Source organism: Cyprinodon tularosa, unplaced genomic scaffold (assembly GCF_016077235.1).
Source record: "Cyprinodon tularosa strain WSP-4 unplaced genomic scaffold, ASM1607723v1 ctg370, whole genome shotgun sequence".
In the NCBI taxonomy this organism is placed as follows: Eukaryota; Metazoa; Chordata; class Actinopteri; order Cyprinodontiformes; family Cyprinodontidae; genus Cyprinodon; species Cyprinodon tularosa.
This window is the reverse complement of record NW_024039086.1, coordinates 873,773-890,701: the sequence shown is the minus strand read 5'-3', so window position 1 is coordinate 890,701 and position 16,929 is coordinate 873,773. Positions and strand designations below refer to the sequence as shown.

General features: G+C 39.7%; 1 protein-coding gene across 1 annotated transcript; it reads right to left on the bottom strand.

Annotated features, from left to right (window-relative positions):
• Positions 1 to 13,506: 13,506 nt before the first annotated feature.
• LOC119790790 (gamma-crystallin M3-like) lies at positions 13,507 to 14,241 on the bottom strand. The gene has a single exon (XM_038296512.1). It carries the CDS (start codon positions 14,168 to 14,170, stop codon positions 13,607 to 13,609), a length of 564 nt encoding a protein of 187 aa, XP_038152440.1. The 5' UTR covers positions 14,171 to 14,241; the 3' UTR covers positions 13,507 to 13,606.
• Between the last annotated feature and the right edge of the window lie 2,688 nt (positions 14,242 to 16,929).

Here is a 16,929-nt window from a genome sequence, read left to right as displayed (position 1 = left end):
CTTCCACATGGTTCTGTTTAAGTTTTATCTTCGGGTTTTTGTTGTTTTTAATTCCATTTTGTGCTGTTCTAGTTATTTTTAACTGTATTTCAGTTCTTAGGCATTATTATGAGGGGCCTCAAGATAGACCGTTGTGGTCGTTTTGGCTGTGGTCTCTGATGTAAAGTTATCTATCAATATAAAAAGGTCCATCATTAAGGATTCAAGCCAGTATATTGCTGTACCGAAAGCCAGACCCTTGAGAAGAATCAAGAGTGCTTGTTTTAAAGTCATATTAGTGTAATTTAAGTAATTGCCTAATTTAAAAAGGAGACTTTAATTAGAGTAAAGGATTCTACGTCAGGTTCTGTCTCTTCCAGCTTTTCTGTTCTCAACTTTGGCTTTCAGTCTGCAGCTGTAGCAGGCGACTCTCTAGGGCCTCATCTCTGTCGGACCCAGGAAAACAGACCCATTTGTCCACACTGTCAGCAGCTGTGGTAAGATCTATTTATGTGTTGTGTCTTTTTTTAACTGGAAATCCTCTTTATAAGGATGTTGATTTGCTTATATCTGAGATCTAATCATTCAAACCAGATTAAACCGCCTGGTCTGGACTCTTGTATTTAAGGCTGTTAGGTTGTAACTAAATAAACTGGGGGATATGTTGGTGCCAGGTCTGAAAAGGCAGAAAGAAAATGTTATTTAGCTTTTTTTATATATAGAATCAACATACACATAAATGAATTTATTTAACCCAGGATTGACTAGAACACAAAAACAATAAATTAAAAACAGATTTTGCTGTACATGTTGGAATTAGTCTCAAATGTATACATACATTTGAGACTAGGTTTAGTCCCTAATGTTAAAACCACCCCTTTAGTCAGAAATGATCGACATTGATCTGTTTTCTAAGCAATATCTGCTTGTTATCTTATTTCTATAGCACCAATTACCAAAACATGTCATCTCAAAACACTTTATAGAGACAATTCAATCAGATCATACAGTCACATTGGTTCAAAGTGTTCTACCCGAGGAAAACCAGCCGATTGCATTGACTCATTGACTCTTCAGCAATTCCTCATACCAAGCATGCTTGTAGCGACAGTGTTATATTCTAAGACAGGTTTCAGGATTCAAGCCGTTTTAGAAGATTGCTTCTTGTCTGCTTTGTTTATTCTAAAACCAATTTTGACAGTTTTGGGACCATATTTTATTGGGCCTGGCGTGGACAGGTCACCTGCCCACGCTGCGCAGCCCTTTTTTTGTTAATGGCTATCAGAGATGGGCACCAGCACCCACACCCTTCCAAGGGCAAGCAAATATAATCAATTAATAAAGGATATTCTGTTCAGACACATATTTGTGTAAATTACCCGTTTAACTGTTAGATCTCAGTGCTGCATTTGATACAGTTGATCATAAGATTCTTTTAGAAACACTTGAACATTTAGTAGGAATTAAAGCAACAGGTCTAGAATGGTTTAAATCTTATCTATCTGATCGATTTCAGTTTGTTCACGTAAATGATAAATCTTCCTCAGCGTTTACTGTGGAGTACCACAGGAATCAGTGCTAGGACCAATTCTCTTTACAATATATATGCTCCCAAACGGTAGAGTTATTAGATAACATGGGATTAATTTTCACTGATATGCTGATGATACCCAGCTATATCTGTCTATAAATCCAGATGAAGCTAACCCATTACATAGATTACAGGCATGTCTTGAAGACATAAAAACCAGGATGACTCTTAACTTTCTCCTTCTGAATGCAGATAAAACAGATGTTATAGTCTTTTGAAAAGAAGCTGATTAGTCAGTCACTTCATCTGGATGGGATTAAATTGATCTCAGATAATAAAGTAAAAAATCTTGGTGTTATTTTTGACCGAGACCTGTCAGTTAAATCCTTTATCAAAGAGGTTTCTAGAATTTTCTTCTTTATTTCCTGATATTTGCAAAAATTAGAAATATCCTGTCCAGGGGTGATGCTGAGAAACTAGTCCATGCATTTGCTATTTCAAGGTTAGACTATTGTAATTCTTTACTATCAGGAAGTCCACAAATTGTAGTAAAAAAGCCTTCAGCTGATCCAGAATGCTCATCATGTTGCGGGACTGTGGCAGCAGCCTCAGCAGACTTCCATCTCTACAGACATCTCCTACGGCTCCTCTGGGGGAAGCCTGAGGTGTTCCGAGGCCAGCCAAGAGACACAGCCCCTCTGTCATGTCCTGGCCTGTCCCAAGGTGCTTCCTCCTGATGGGACGTACCTCGAACACTTTTTGAGGGCTTTTTTCAGGGTTCATCAAAAACTGATATCTGTGATGGGACGCAGCTCTACTCCTAGCCTCTCTTAGACTTAGATTACTTTTACTGTCATTTCGTATATACAAGTGTAGAAGAGTGTATTCAAAACAAAATTTAATTTCGTACAGCTTTTATGACATTTACATTTCTGCAGCAGTGAACAAATGTAAACAGAGTGGGAGAAAAAAAAACATGATATGGAAGTTCAGAGCATTGATATATATGGTGCAATTATGCCCAGTTTGTTATTTTGGTGTTGTCAGTTTAAGGCAGAGTCTGTGATACGATTTAGAGTTTTTTTTCAACATTTAGCTGACTGATGGTGGTGGGGAAGAAGCTGTTGCAGAATCTGCTGCTCCTGCATCAAATGCTGAAAAGCCTCTTTCCAGAGGGCAGCAGGGGGAACTATACATGGTGGGGGTGTGAGGGGTTACTGATGATGTTACGTAATCAGGACACTCTGGGCTGGGATGAAATGTCCTTAATGGAGGGAGGAGGAGCCTCTAGGATGGTGAGGCAACTCATCCTATCTCTAAGAAAGAGCCTGGGCACTGACACCTGGCAACCCACATTGATAATGCAGTTATCAGGTTTAGTTCTACAAATTACTACGCTGGGACTAGTCCCATCCAATCTGTTCAATAAAAGGAGAGATATTCAGTGGAGCCCTTTGAGCTGACTGGGCAAAGTGAAACGTAATGCTCTCCTACCAATGTTTTAAACCAATTACGTTGAAAATAAAATATCCATGGGAAACCACAATTTAACCACAAGTAATGCTTTTACTATTCCTCTTTCAATGATGGAACTGCAGACTAGGGCAAAACACATGTGCGTCAAAATAAGAAGTTATATGTACACCCTCCTTCACTGCCATATTTAATTTGGTTCAGCTGTGCACCTAGTTTCATGAGAGGATTTTAAGGCCTTCCTGATGTGTGGGACAGTCAAAAAAGATGTTCTAACCCAACATTCATATCAGTATCAATGCCTCTTCTTTGCTCTTTATCTCCAAAGAAACCCATACACACTGATAACCATGACAGAATTGTTTGTTGCTATTGTTTGCAATAGTGTAAAGCCAAGTGAATTGAGTGAAGCTATAGAGATCTTTATCTGTTTCTATTTACAGAGAATTTCAGAGACTCCTTCTGTTGTTCTATCTTGGGCCATATGCTCACAATTCACTGCCAGCTTTTTATTCCATCTCATATTTATTGTTAAAATGAGTTGTCAAATTGCTGAGCTGTCCAGCGTCAACAGTATTTCATCTCTCACACAAAAAGAAGCAGGTAGTTTAGATTCAGTTTGCATTACAAACTTGGCTTGTTTCACCGCGTTCTTGTCCATCGCCAAGGGAACTCGGCTGAATAGGACCGGCTGCTGCTTGATTCATGCTGGGTGAAACGTACACTGCCAACCACCACTACTGGACTCAGATAGCGAGGGTGACAATCAGAGCTCTGCCTGCCTTTCTGTCTGTTTGTCTGCCACAAAGTACTTGCTGTGGCACTCAGACATGGCTGAGTAGCTTCCAGATAGGCTCCCATGATAAATAGATCTCTCAGCCCTTGAACACCAACGCTTTAACTGTTGGGAAATCCTAAAGAGAAAAATGTCCTTTTTATTTTTTTCATTCTTCTCTATAGGTGTCTACAGGGCTGTATGCAAGGCCCCAAAAATAATGAGGTCAAGAGTCAGTCACTCTTAGGTGGGTTCAGCAGTGTACTCCCCAGAAAATATTTTTATTTCTGTTATTTTAATCTGGCCATTTTCAGCGTCTTAAGGAGAAAAAGCAACATCATTATGACTTTTCAATAGGGCAAAAGGTGAATTTCTCTGTTCCTCTTTCGCTGCTTGACATTTCAGGTATTGTAAACTTGTAAAGTTGTGTCAAGCTCAGAAAAGGAGGATCCGGTTTTCAAGGCAGAAAAACAGATTTCTCAAAACGTTTACTGAAAATTGAACCAAAGTGAAAAGTGTGGGCCTCTAAAGGCTGGTTTATGCTCAGAAACCAGGTTGTCTCCGCAGACACTCTGGTGCAGCTCTCCAAAGTTGTAGGTGACCGCAGACAGTGTCGCAGACAGGAGGCCTCTGATTGGTCAAACCTACATCCGCCTCTGATTGGTCAAACCTACATCCGCTCTACACTATGCGTATTTCCTGTTTGGTACCTTAACGGCTTGTTTTGTTTGTTGGAAAATGACTCATGAAGATGGAACAGCTAGAAGAGTGAGGTGAGCGAGAACGCTGGGACCCTTTTTCCATCTGGATCCCCATGCTTTTTCACCCTCATGTCCTTACGTTTTTAAACGATCTTGCCCCCTTCCTCACTGCCTAGGCCATATCTAGACCCACAGCTAGTTCCTGATTGTCCCTCTTGCATTATGGCGTGGAATATCATAGTGCATGTAACATAACATATGTCTTCATAGCCATTGTGAGGAGAGCGAGGTGTGCAAGAACACTGGGACCCTTTTTCCACCAGGATCCCTGTTCTTTTATGCCCTCATATCCCTCAGTTATAGCACAAACTTGCCCATAAATTTTTTCCACTTCCTCACCGCCTTGGCTGTATCTAGCCCCAGAACTAGTACCTGATTGACCCTCTACTGTTGTGGCATGGAATAATATGGTGCAGACCACGCTTCAATATTGGGCATTAATAAAGAATATCTGCGACAAGCTCACTGCGATACACTGCTGCAGGAGTATAACCAGCCCTTAATGCAGGAACCTCTGAAGGAGGAGACAACAGGTCCAGAGCCAGAACGGGTCAGGATCAGGAAATCAGGATACAGGAATGCTATAGTAACTCTCACCAATGGCTTTAAAATAATTTGGCACTGATGACTGGTCTGAAAGCTGGATAAAAAGATGCTAATGCAGTTGGATCAGAGGAGCAGGTAATGATAAGTGGGCAGAGTTAATTAGGTGTGTGAAATTAATAAGACCAGAAATCCATCCATCCATCCATCCATCCATCCATCCATCCATCCATCCATCCATCCATCCACACTTACCTATCTCTGGCAATCCACAAGCGAGAGCCGGAGACAGGTCGCCAGTTTGTTGCAGGGCAAAGTGCCAAGATCATGACAAAATTTATTTTTATGTCATCTTCCTTTTGAAGCGTCTAAGACAAGTTATAAATGCGTCACCAAATTTAAAATAGACACCCAAGCCCCATACACTACTATGTTGATAATAGTGCCTAAAACAATATGCATTTCAACTTCCTGTTTCTAGGAGTTTTATTCGTAATTCCAACACATGTTGACAAAAAAAGAATTAGTTTCCACAGCAGCCCAGTGTGAAAGTATGAAATATATAAAATTAGCTATAAATAAGTGGAAGTATAAATATTAAATAAACAAGATAAAATATTCACATTCAGGCAATTATATAAAATAAATATTGGAGTCTACAACATTGCAACAGTTGTAAATAAAAATAGGGCATTCTGAGGTTTTTTGAGGGACCATTATGGTGACTCTTGAAGTAGAGGCAAGTTACCACAGAACATTATGATCATTATTATTTTGAAAATTAAACAGATGTTTTATTTTGTTTCTCCGCACGACTTCCTGTCCTGTGTGATCTGCTTCATGCCGTCTTGCTGCGTTGAGCTCCAGCATCTGGCAGAAATATGAAACCGGGTCAACACACCCAACACTTAGAAACTAACTTTAAAGAAAGTTTTTATTTTAAGTCAATTGGACTAAAAATGTCTCATGTTAACAGTCCAGTCTGAATATTCTGATTGGATTGGGGAAGGAGAATACTAATGACGTAAAGAATCTAAATTAAAGAAAAAAAGAGATCATATCTCTCCAATCCTGGCTTCTCTTCATTGGCTTCCTGTTAAATTAAGAATAGATTTTAAAATTCTTCCACATATAAATCCTTAAATGGCAAAAATACCTTGCCTTCACAATAAAATTTCACAAAAAATGGGAAAGTTTGAACATACCCTAATTGAACTGTATCAGACATGAAGCCTGGTATTACTGGTAAAGATTCTCAGTCAACGACGTCAGTCATTCCAAAAAAGTAAAAAAAAAAACACAAAAAAAATAAGAGATTACTGGGTTAACAGCCTTCTTGGTCTCTGCTTTGCTTTGGTCACAAGGCAACATATGAACCCTGAAACAGGAGAAATAAATATCTGTTAATGCAATGGTTGGCCAGAAACTGGGTTAGGGCTTGTGCAGCTGTTTTCTTCTGTCAGTAAAAAAAAAAAAAAAAGCACTTCTTCCTCCTTTGTACCACTCCACACCTGTTTTTTTCCACCTCCATGCATCAGGGCATTCACAAAGGGTCAGTGTTAGACAGCCCACCCCCTGTCGGCCTTGGGACTCATATATTTCCCCTCAGACTCTTTTCCCTGCTGATAAACCAGCTTTTCCAGTCTGCCAACCGTCTGTTGCTACAAAACAAAAAGAGATGAGTTAAAAAAAAAAAAACAGCCCAGCAGGCAAACAGGTCAGGTATCGATGACATTTCTTTCTATCTCTCTTTTTTTAGTTGGTTTCAAATTAAAGATTAAAAGTTCCATCAATTATACTGAAAACTTGCTATATAGCACCTATAAACAAATATGAAGGAAATTTAGTGCAATTTTACATATAGAAAAAAAAGAAAACATCCAAAGTAAACGTTACTAAACAAGATACTCATCACTAGAGTCTGAGTTGAAATAGGGGAACATAAACTTTAGCTTTTCTGTCCTTTACCACTAAAAGAGGAAACTTCAGCTTTCAGTAACGAAGCACGTTATGATGCATGTTTTGGCTGATATCGATCATTTTTTTTCTATATTTGCAGTAAACTAGTTCCCCTCTTGAGACAAACTGAAGAGTTTCCGCATGAACTGTGATGAAATTGTTTTTGTACAACACAGTAAAGAATAATCAATTGCTTTTACACTGATGGCAATTAATTAAAAAGACTTAACTAATAAGAACTTACAAATTGCCTACCGAGGCATGATGCAGCCCTCTTGGCTTATATTTTATTTTAGTGTTTAACATATTTAATGCATGTTTTTATGTATATTTGTATGTAAGCTTAAATATTTTAAGCATGTTTACCAGAACAAGACCACAAAACCAGAGTTAAGCTATTGTGCATGCATGCGATGAATAAACAAGGAAGTAAAGGAGCAACTCAGCATTTACTGCGTGAGGGTTTCTAAAGGAAAGAGAAAATGTAAAATAGTTCAATAAAATATTTGCAACCAGGCAGGATAAGACACAACTAGCTATGAAAATACAAAAGGAATGTTGGTGTTAATTAAACCTGGAGCTAAAGCTGCTGAAAATGGATTGAATTGATTCATCAGTAAGATGCCAGCAGATTGCAACCGCTAACGACAATCCCTATATTTAATCTGACTTGGTGCAAAAATGATCTTTAGGTGCAAAGTTTTTAAAAGAATTGGATTTTACTTAATTTTAAAATACATGGCTCATTTGGAACGACGCATTAGTACTCAAAAATACCAAAAGTACAAATAAACAAAGGTATTTTGTTTTTTCCTTAACTTAGCTCACCTGTTCACCAGCCTACTTATACCTGCTTCTGTCTACGCATCTCTGTCAGAACGTCTCACTCTCTCCTGCTAAGTGTGTCTGTATGCTGCACTTATGCCTGTTTCCTTCACTACTGGATCCTATATGCGTTGCCAGCTGAACTATTCTAATTGAGGTTGCCTTTATCTCCATGCTCCAGTGCTATCTGTTCCTTGGTGAGTCTCAGCTGCTTACTTGCCTGTGGTTCTCCATGGTGGTTCTCCCGTCCACACGGCCTATTGGTTCTGTCAATATCTACATCTCCTGGTTCTCTGCTCACCCTTGCAAACCAGCACAGTCAACCAGAATTCATCTGGCAAGGCAGTAACAGTTTTACCTGCTTCATCTGCCATTATTCACTCCTTCAATAAACTCTTTAATTGTAACTCTGTGTCTGGCTGAATATCGGGTTCACCTACGGGAAATTATGACAATAAAGCCTTAAATAGCCAAGCTCCATCTTATATCTCTGCTTCTGTCTCCTTGAACCCCAGCAGAACATCAGCAGATGGCCGCTCACACTGAGCCTGGTTCTGCTGGAGATTTCTTCCTGTTCAAAGGGAGTTTTTCCTCTCCACTGTCGCTACAAGCATGCTTAGTATGAGGGATTGCTTTCGAGTCAATGAGTCGATGTAATCAGCTGGTTTTCCTTAGATAGAAAACTTTGAATTAATCTAACTGGATGATCTGGTGAACTGTATAGTCCTTTGAGATGACGTGTTGTGAATTGGCGCTATGGAAATAAACTGAACTGAATGAAATTTATTATGTGGAACAAACACTTAAAATGGATAAAAAGACATGATGATTACAGAATCTTAACAGTATGTACAATTGCATATGCAACCTATTTTTATAAACAAAAGAAAGAAGGCAGGTTTTAAAATTGCAAAAGCCCTTAATTGATCCAGCAGAGTGTCTGCCTGCCCCAGCTGAGTGATTATTGTTTCTCTTGCCTGGAGAAACAAACCGTCAGCATCGGCTTGTTTTAACCATCATAGCTCTGTAAAGCTGACCTGAAGGGAAAAGCCTTTGGGATTTCTATATTTTTCATGTTTTCTCTAATATTTGTCCTTTATTAATCATTGTAGCAGATTCACAATTAGCTCATTTAGCCTTAAATGACAAAGTCAATCAATTGTAAATATCATGCTGCATGAAATGAATGAAATGTTGCACACTCTCTTTAATAACATTGTTTGAATGAGCCATTTTAAAGCTGTATGTGATGTAATTAACACTGCTTAATGGATGCCACCTCACACACCGCTTTCGTCTTTTCCTTCCTGCTTCCTGTTCCTTCCCCTCCTTTACAAGTTAATGTAATCGTTACTGTCAATAATTGAATAAATATCTGTATTATGTTTCTTAGTCTCTTATGCTGTGGTTAAAAACTGTGCAGGCCAACATCTATTAAATCTCATACTACCCACTGGTGCATGGGCTGCAATAAAGAATTTGCTGCATCAAGCTTTGCTAATGTCAACTATTTGATCTGCTGGTCTTCTGTCATGGGGCAACGTAGCAAGAACATGTTTTCTGACTGGGTGGGCATCATTGTAAGCATGCTTTCCCTTTATCATTGCATGTAACAGACTCTGACACCTGTACCGTCACCGTATTGTATCCAGTATTCAGTATTTCATCCCCCTCTTTTATAACCAATTATACACCAACGGCTTCATGTACAGTAAGTTGCACAATCATGTAGTAAGTCGTCATCTGATATTATGTGTAGGCTAGAAGACATATACATCCAAACAACCCCCCAGGTTCTCCTTGAGGGACTAAAACCAAGCAGCCTTAATCAATGAGTCGATGCAACCAACTGGTTTTCATTAGATAGAAAACTTTGAATCAATCTGACTGGATGATCTGGTGAACTGTAAAGGGCCTTGAGATGACACGTGTTGTGAATTCATACTATATAAATTAACTAAATTGAATTGAATGGCACTGTAAAAAAAATAAAATAAATAACGGATATCACAAAAAAATCGTAATTGAGCATTAAGGCCTGCTGATTGAATGTGGCCTAAGTTGTGAGCTGTGTCTGTTTTAGTTACCTTGGTAATTGTATTTGTGGCCTGGAAATGCTGAATCTTTCACCCTGTATTGTTTGTTCTCTAAACGGTGGGAGTCTTGTCTTGACGTGACTCTCAGTAGCAGTCTTCTCTTGCCAGCCTTTTGAGTAACTTCAGTGCCCAGAGCTCTAAATTATCTAAAATGTTGCTTGAAGACTTGTTTCACCTTTGAATAAAGCCTTGCCTTCTCTCTGCTGCCAAGTTGTATGCTGCGAGAGGAGCAGCCTTTGTTGGTCTGTGCGACGACTACCCCTTCTCACAGCTTTTTGAATGATTGGTCTTGAGCAAATAAGGGTTTGTTGCCTTGGATTTGTGCCCCAGAATGTCAAAGCTTGAATTAAATTATAAAGGAGAGTTATTTCTAGGACAAGTCATTCATTATTTCTGAAATTGTCCAATATCTTTCCTCTCTATATCTCAGATAAAATATTTTCTGCTGCTCAATGGGTAATCAGTGAACAGATTCTTTACCATTAGACTACTGTAGCTTTCAGCCTCTGTGAGGCGGAGTTTGAGCCCTAATGTTTTTACCATTGTTTAGTTTTAGCTTCTTTTTACACTGGTAGACACTGAAATAAAATAAGGTTTTCATGTATCCATGTTATATACTGAATTTTTAAATGAAAAAATATTTGTATAATTTTTCCATTTTAAAATCTAAAGTATTATTTGAAGTACAAAACAACAATCGTTCAGTTTGGTAAACAGACAATTTCCTGATTCACATATTTTATAAAACACCTGAACTGACCTTTTTCTGTTTTAATGAGAGCAGTGGGCTTTATGCTGCCCTGCAAGGCTTTAAACCTGGTTTGAATGGAGACTAAGCCATTCTAAAGCACATATCAAGGAGCTCATTTTGAGCCTGGATCCATATTTATTGTTGATTATGTTCATGGTGGAGAATCCTGCTTCACAGCAGCAGGTTGAGCCAAACATCTTCTAAATGTTCAGGGTCATCTTTGAGCACCATTTCACTTTTCTTTCACCAGTTCACCACAGTTCTTCCAGCAGTCCACACTTTCTCTGCTCTCTTTTTCTCATGGTCTTCTCCTTCTTTCCCATCGCCCGGCTTGCCACAGGTTTGCCTGCTGTGTCTAAAAGTAGCAGCAGCAGCAGCAACCCAGACTGGCGCAGCTCATTGGATCATTTGTATTACATGCAGCCTGGTCCAGCAAAAACCGGCGGGATTTACCGTATTAACAGGAGATGTGGCGCAAGTGAAGATAGACTCTGCCGTCGGACAACATCCATCCATCCATCCATCCATCCATTATCTGACACGCTTGTCCCAATTGGGGTCGCGAGGGGTGCTGGGTCCTATCTCCAGCAGTCCGGACAACATACAGTAATTTACAAATGTTTTAAATCAGGTTGGGTCTGGATTAGCCAGCAGGTGGGTCCAGATGCAGTCCCTGGTCCGTTAATCTGTGACCTTTGCTCTACGCTGTGAACCTTACTTCTTTTGGTTTTCTCTAGTAAGAAATTGTCTCTGAAAATGACAAATCAGCGTTGGGTTTAACCATAGGAGCAAATAGGGACTGAACCTCTATCCTGCTTCATCTTTTATAAGACTTTCTACATTATAATGCTATTCTTTTATCAAAATATTTGACAAAGTGGTATTTTTCCTCCATTCTCACATGTCCAAGTGAAGCTTGGTTAATGCTTTACTTGGACGTCTGTGAGGTGGACACGGCAATGTTACATCATAATAGGACCCACACTTTCTAACCAGATTTTCAGCACTACTCACTTAGAAAAATGTGTAACTACACAGAGATCTCTACAGGAAAAACATAGTGGACAAGTAAGCCTCTTCTGGCGAGGGTTTGCAAATATCGACATCTAGAAACATCTTGTGATTTAGCCCATTAATTTGACCATGATTAACAGATTGTAGAAATAAAACATTGGAAACCAAGTCCTTTCACAATTGGATGACACAAAGAGGTGCTGAAAATGTAAACATTTGTTTTCTACTTCTACATGCAGTGCAGTGTTTTAAAGTTGTGGTCTGTGTGCCCTACAATCCCACATGGGTGCTTAGGTTAGGTAGGAATAGCTTCATGACTTAGTGACACAAAACAAACCTAATGTCCAAAATGTCCTGCTATGTGGTCAGTTCAGGTCATGGCAATGTCTTTTGATCTACTAAGAGGAGTCATCATCCACCCCTTCCAGGAAATACCTACCATGACCTACCCAGTAAACATCACACCCACTTTCTCCAATCAATGAGCAGTGATAATAGGCTGAGCGATGCTCAAACGTTAGACTAAGAGACACTTCAGGCTACGATCACATTGCAGCCTGAAGCGAGTTAAATCAGATTTGTTTGCCAGTATGTAAATGTAATGTAAATTTAAATCGCTTTATTTTCCCACATTGGGGATTTAACCCATCCCCTTGGCGAGTAACGGGGTGAGCAGAGTGGGGTTAAGGGTTTTGCTCAGGAACCCAGAGTTCAGGTAGTGGGGATCAAACCAGGTACTTGCAACCCTCTCAGAGCACAAGCGCACTGCTCTAACCACTTGGCCAACACTATATAACAGCGAATGTCTGGGGGACAGTGATTCACCTAAATGTTATGAATGCTCTCGTACCATAAAGAATAAATTATGAACAGTTTAGTTTGTGCCTTCAACTTGTTGCCCAAAGGAAGGCGTTACTTGGATATAACAAAACCAAACATCTTCAGAACGGCTCCTAATGACACAAAACTCATATGGGTGAGTAGAACATGATATAATAAATAATAAAATCAAGGGGCCAATGTAAAAAAACGGTCTTCCCCCTTAAGTTGTATGAATGCAGTTCACACAGGAGATCACATACAAGTCACGTATATTTGTAAATATGAACGACCACGCAAAAGAATCTGCTTTTAAGACAAATTCTGGAACTAGCATTAACGCCTGCAGTGTGAACGTAGCCTAAGTGGCGGCTAATCTGCACAGTGACAACTTTTTTATATATTTACAGTGGCTAATGTCTAAGCTTTCTCAATTCAAAAATTCAAACCTTTTGAATTGAGAAAGCTTCCCGGAGAGGTGGCGGAACGTCTTCAAATCTTGAAAACCAAGTCCAGTGGATATTTTTTAATTTTTACGGAATGACGATGACCTGGATGACTGAGAACCTTCATCAGCCTAATGTCTAAGACTTGAAAATGTGTTTTCTTTCTAAATGTGAAGCGTCTTTAACTTTTTACAGCCTTCCTGAAGTAGAGTCTAATTGGCAAACATGACATGACACTGTGCTGCAGCGCATCTAGGGCGCCATAAGGAAATGGCACCAACACAGAGAGGTGACATCATTTTGAAGATAAGGGTCTTTCTTTTTTCCTAAAAAGTTCTGTTCTGTGCACTGTGACCAGTTTAGAAGTGGGCATTAAAAACCTCATACGCAAACTTTGTTTGCGTATGAGTTAAGATAATTTTAAGGAACCAGATATGAAATAGAGCCATACAAAATATATATATAGAGACGAGCATTTATTAGTTTTTTAAATGTCACATAAAACCAGCCTATAGCCAGAGCCAGTTGTTAGTGAGCTCTGCTCTCAGCCTCTAAGTTACATTTTAGATGGGTTGGTTAATTTTCTCTCCTCTTCACAGGTTGCAGAAAGAGTTCTTTTGACTTGTGTGATTGTCTAGTAGAAGGAATCCACGATGCGCCTCATACTCATGAACCTCATGCCGCTCATGCCCATGCTCGTGAAGTTCCTGTACTCTCCGGGCCTCATGTACATCATTCTCCCTCTGTAGTGGGGCTGCTCATACATCAGCCAGTGGCCCTCCATCACGTTACAAGACATGAAGTTGGACATGCTGTAGCGATCCGTGATGCTTTCGCAGTCGTCCATCAGCTCGTGCATCTGACCCTGGAAGTTCTCCCTCTCGTAGATCCTCATCCTGTAGGAGCCTCGGTACATGGGGATCATGCGGCAGGACCTGATTCCGTCACTCATGCCCATCATGCTCATCATGCTCATGAGGTCGGCGTACTCGCCCCTCCTCATGAAGTACTGGTTCCCCATGTAGTGGGGACGGTCGTAGACCATGAAGCAGCCCCTCTCCACCCTGCAGGAGTGGCAGCGGCTCATGTAGGCGGACAGGTCAGACAAGTCGCTCGTACAGTCGTAAGAGCGGCCCTGGAAGTTCCTGTCCTCATAGAAGATGATCCTGCCCATCATGTTCATGCCGGTGGAGGTCATTTTGGTCTGAGTTCGTCAGCGCAGGTGATGTTGCTGCTGCTATTGGAACTGGACTGCTTGTCAACTTGTTGGAGGTGGGCCCATTTTATACCTGACGACCGCACCAGCCCCTTTGTGAAAAACTGCCTGACCCAGCAAGACAGCGTGGAAACACATGGTTCACTGAGGCTTCTCCCATTTGCAGCTGTTCGCCTAAAAGACCTTAGAGAGGCAAATTCACTTCAAACAAGGTCTGACAAAGCCCCCATTCAAACGGTTAAAAGAAACAATAACACCTTTGTGACAAACTGAAAAGCTGTGATGTATTGTATCACACTATGCTATCCACATCTGTGGACAGAGGTAATTATAGTCATTGCTTAAATTCTGCCAAACTTAATAATGAAGCACCTCAAAGGTGTTTTCTTCCAGTCAAGATGTTACTTTTATTTGTCTGGTAGATGAATAAATAAAGATACTGCTTTGCAGTTAGAGAGTCAAGCATAAAACTAATGACTCAATGGGTGACGCAGGTACAAAAGTGAAGAGGAAATGTTGGTCAGATGTCTTTATGTTGGAGGTGTTAGGTTTCCCTTCAAGATGGTTGTGAGATATTTCATAAAGAACAGCCCAGAGCCGCTAAGGAGAAACAGAAAGCTTGGTTTGTATTCGGCACAGTAAACTGTGAGTAAAGCTGGGCATACACTGTGCGATTTTTTTTCAATCGTTGAACTCAGCTACAGCTCCACGGTGAGATTAAACTGCAGGGTTTAATAGTTCACAGCTTATGATGTTTGTTCTCACACTGTGTGACCCGACGCTCTGATGCGATCTACCTGCTCAAACTGTACATCTAAAAACCACGTCTTACTCAGCTCCATGGCGCTACTCTGACTTGTCTATCCAGAAGCCGAACGAGTAGAAGATGATCATGAAGCTCACTAGAGTGAAACGTTCTGCCTTGGCTATTTGTGCGATTTTGTGCTGAAAGCCCTGAAAAGAAAAGGCAACAACGTTTTTTTGACAAAGACATGTCTGAGCAAACATGGCTACTATTGTCTATCAATTTTACAGGAAGAACTCCATTTCACTCACACCCCCGCCATGCTTCTGTGTTTTCATCTGAGAAGAAGAAGAATCCTTGTTTGCACACTGAGCGCTGAAAAATTAATTGCATTTGCAATATAATTGCAATTTAACAAAACGCAATTTTAGAATCGCAAAGGCGTTCAATTTCATTCATACTACATTTAACAAGAGTAAGACACAACATTTCTCACTACAGCGCTTTGGGTGGTAATAAAACACTTGAAAGGCAGATATTTTAGTGGCGAGCATGCAAGTCAAAGCACACAAGTAGAAGGAAGTGCTTTTTTCATGCAAACACTACAGTAAAGTCGTACAACAATGGACTCTGGGCAAGCAGACTTTCAAAAACTGAAAGCCGAGGTTAATGAAAAAAAACAACATGTTTGGGGTTAGGGCAAAGGAAAATGGAAATAAATTTGTAACCTTGGTCCAAAATAGTCGCAATTTTGGTTAAAGATAATAACTGAGTATTGCCAAAATGGTTCAGCCCTAGTGCTTGGTTACATTATATGCCTTAACAAAAAGCATTTGATCTTAAAAAAAGTCTCCTGTGTAGCTCATGTTCAGGCTCGTATGTTGTATGTATGACCAATGTTGTGCCAGTTCATAATTAATAAGAATGAGCAAAATATATAAATATATAAATGAACTATTTAAAGTCCATTTAGTAAATGCATGCTCCCACCCCCGCCCTTGCTGTCAGATCGTCATCTGCTTTACACCTGTCCATCCCTTCTGCCCTTCTTACCAGCATGGGGGGCAGAGCATTCAGCCGCTGTTCCCCCCCATCTCTGGAACTTTCTATGACCCCTACTTAGAAACACAAACTCATTTCCCCATTTCAAATTGCAACTCAAAACTCATCTGTTTAAAATGGTCTATTCTCTTTAATATTAATTTTCCGAATCCCAGCCTTTGTATTTTTTTAAATGTTTTTTATTGTGTGTTTTGAGTTTTTTTCTGCCATTGTGTTTTTATCATTTGTTCGGTGACCTTGAGTGTCCAGAAAGGCGCCTTTGAAATACAATGTATTATTATAATTAGTATCAAATGAATAATTTTCCACATTAGAACTTCATATTACACCCTTAAATGTGCAATAAAAATATATAGAATGAAATGGAAAATACTGGATGCAGGCAATTTATACTGGATATGCAGTGGAACATTCGGGTTCAGCTTAAAAGATCTGGATCAAAATTATTTCTTTGGTTCCTCATTCAGTAGCAGATATTTCCCAAGATAGCTCGGATGCTTTAACTCAATGAGTCGCTTTAAATTTGAAGACGTATGGACTTGTTCAGTTCACCGTTCACTAAAAATATGAACGTATTCAGTGAACGCCATTAACTGAGCACTATAACTCAGCCTTAATGGAAATAAAATAAATAAGCTAGATCTATTAACCACACAGGGTTTAATGATCATAAGACAACAGCAGTAGCCATTCAAAATTTCCCCACTTTCCTTGATGGGCACTTGGCTGGTCCCTGGCTGGTCCCCTACAATTCCTTTTTAAACATGAATATTTGTACTAAAATGTTCTTTCTGTCATGATTTGTGGACATTAAGATCTAAAAAGAAGCGTCATCTCCTGGTCAGACCCTGTAATTCAGTCAATGGCGTAATGACACAACAATATTAAGTAAAACACATGAGGTTCAGGGTATGTTTCATAATTCAGCCAGGAA

Bases quoted from the DNA above. Each gene is read 5' to 3' on its own strand.
- LOC119790790 (XM_038296512.1), bottom strand. From the start codon at position 14,170: ATGACCTCCACCGGCATGAACATGATGGGCAGGATCATCTTCTATGAG.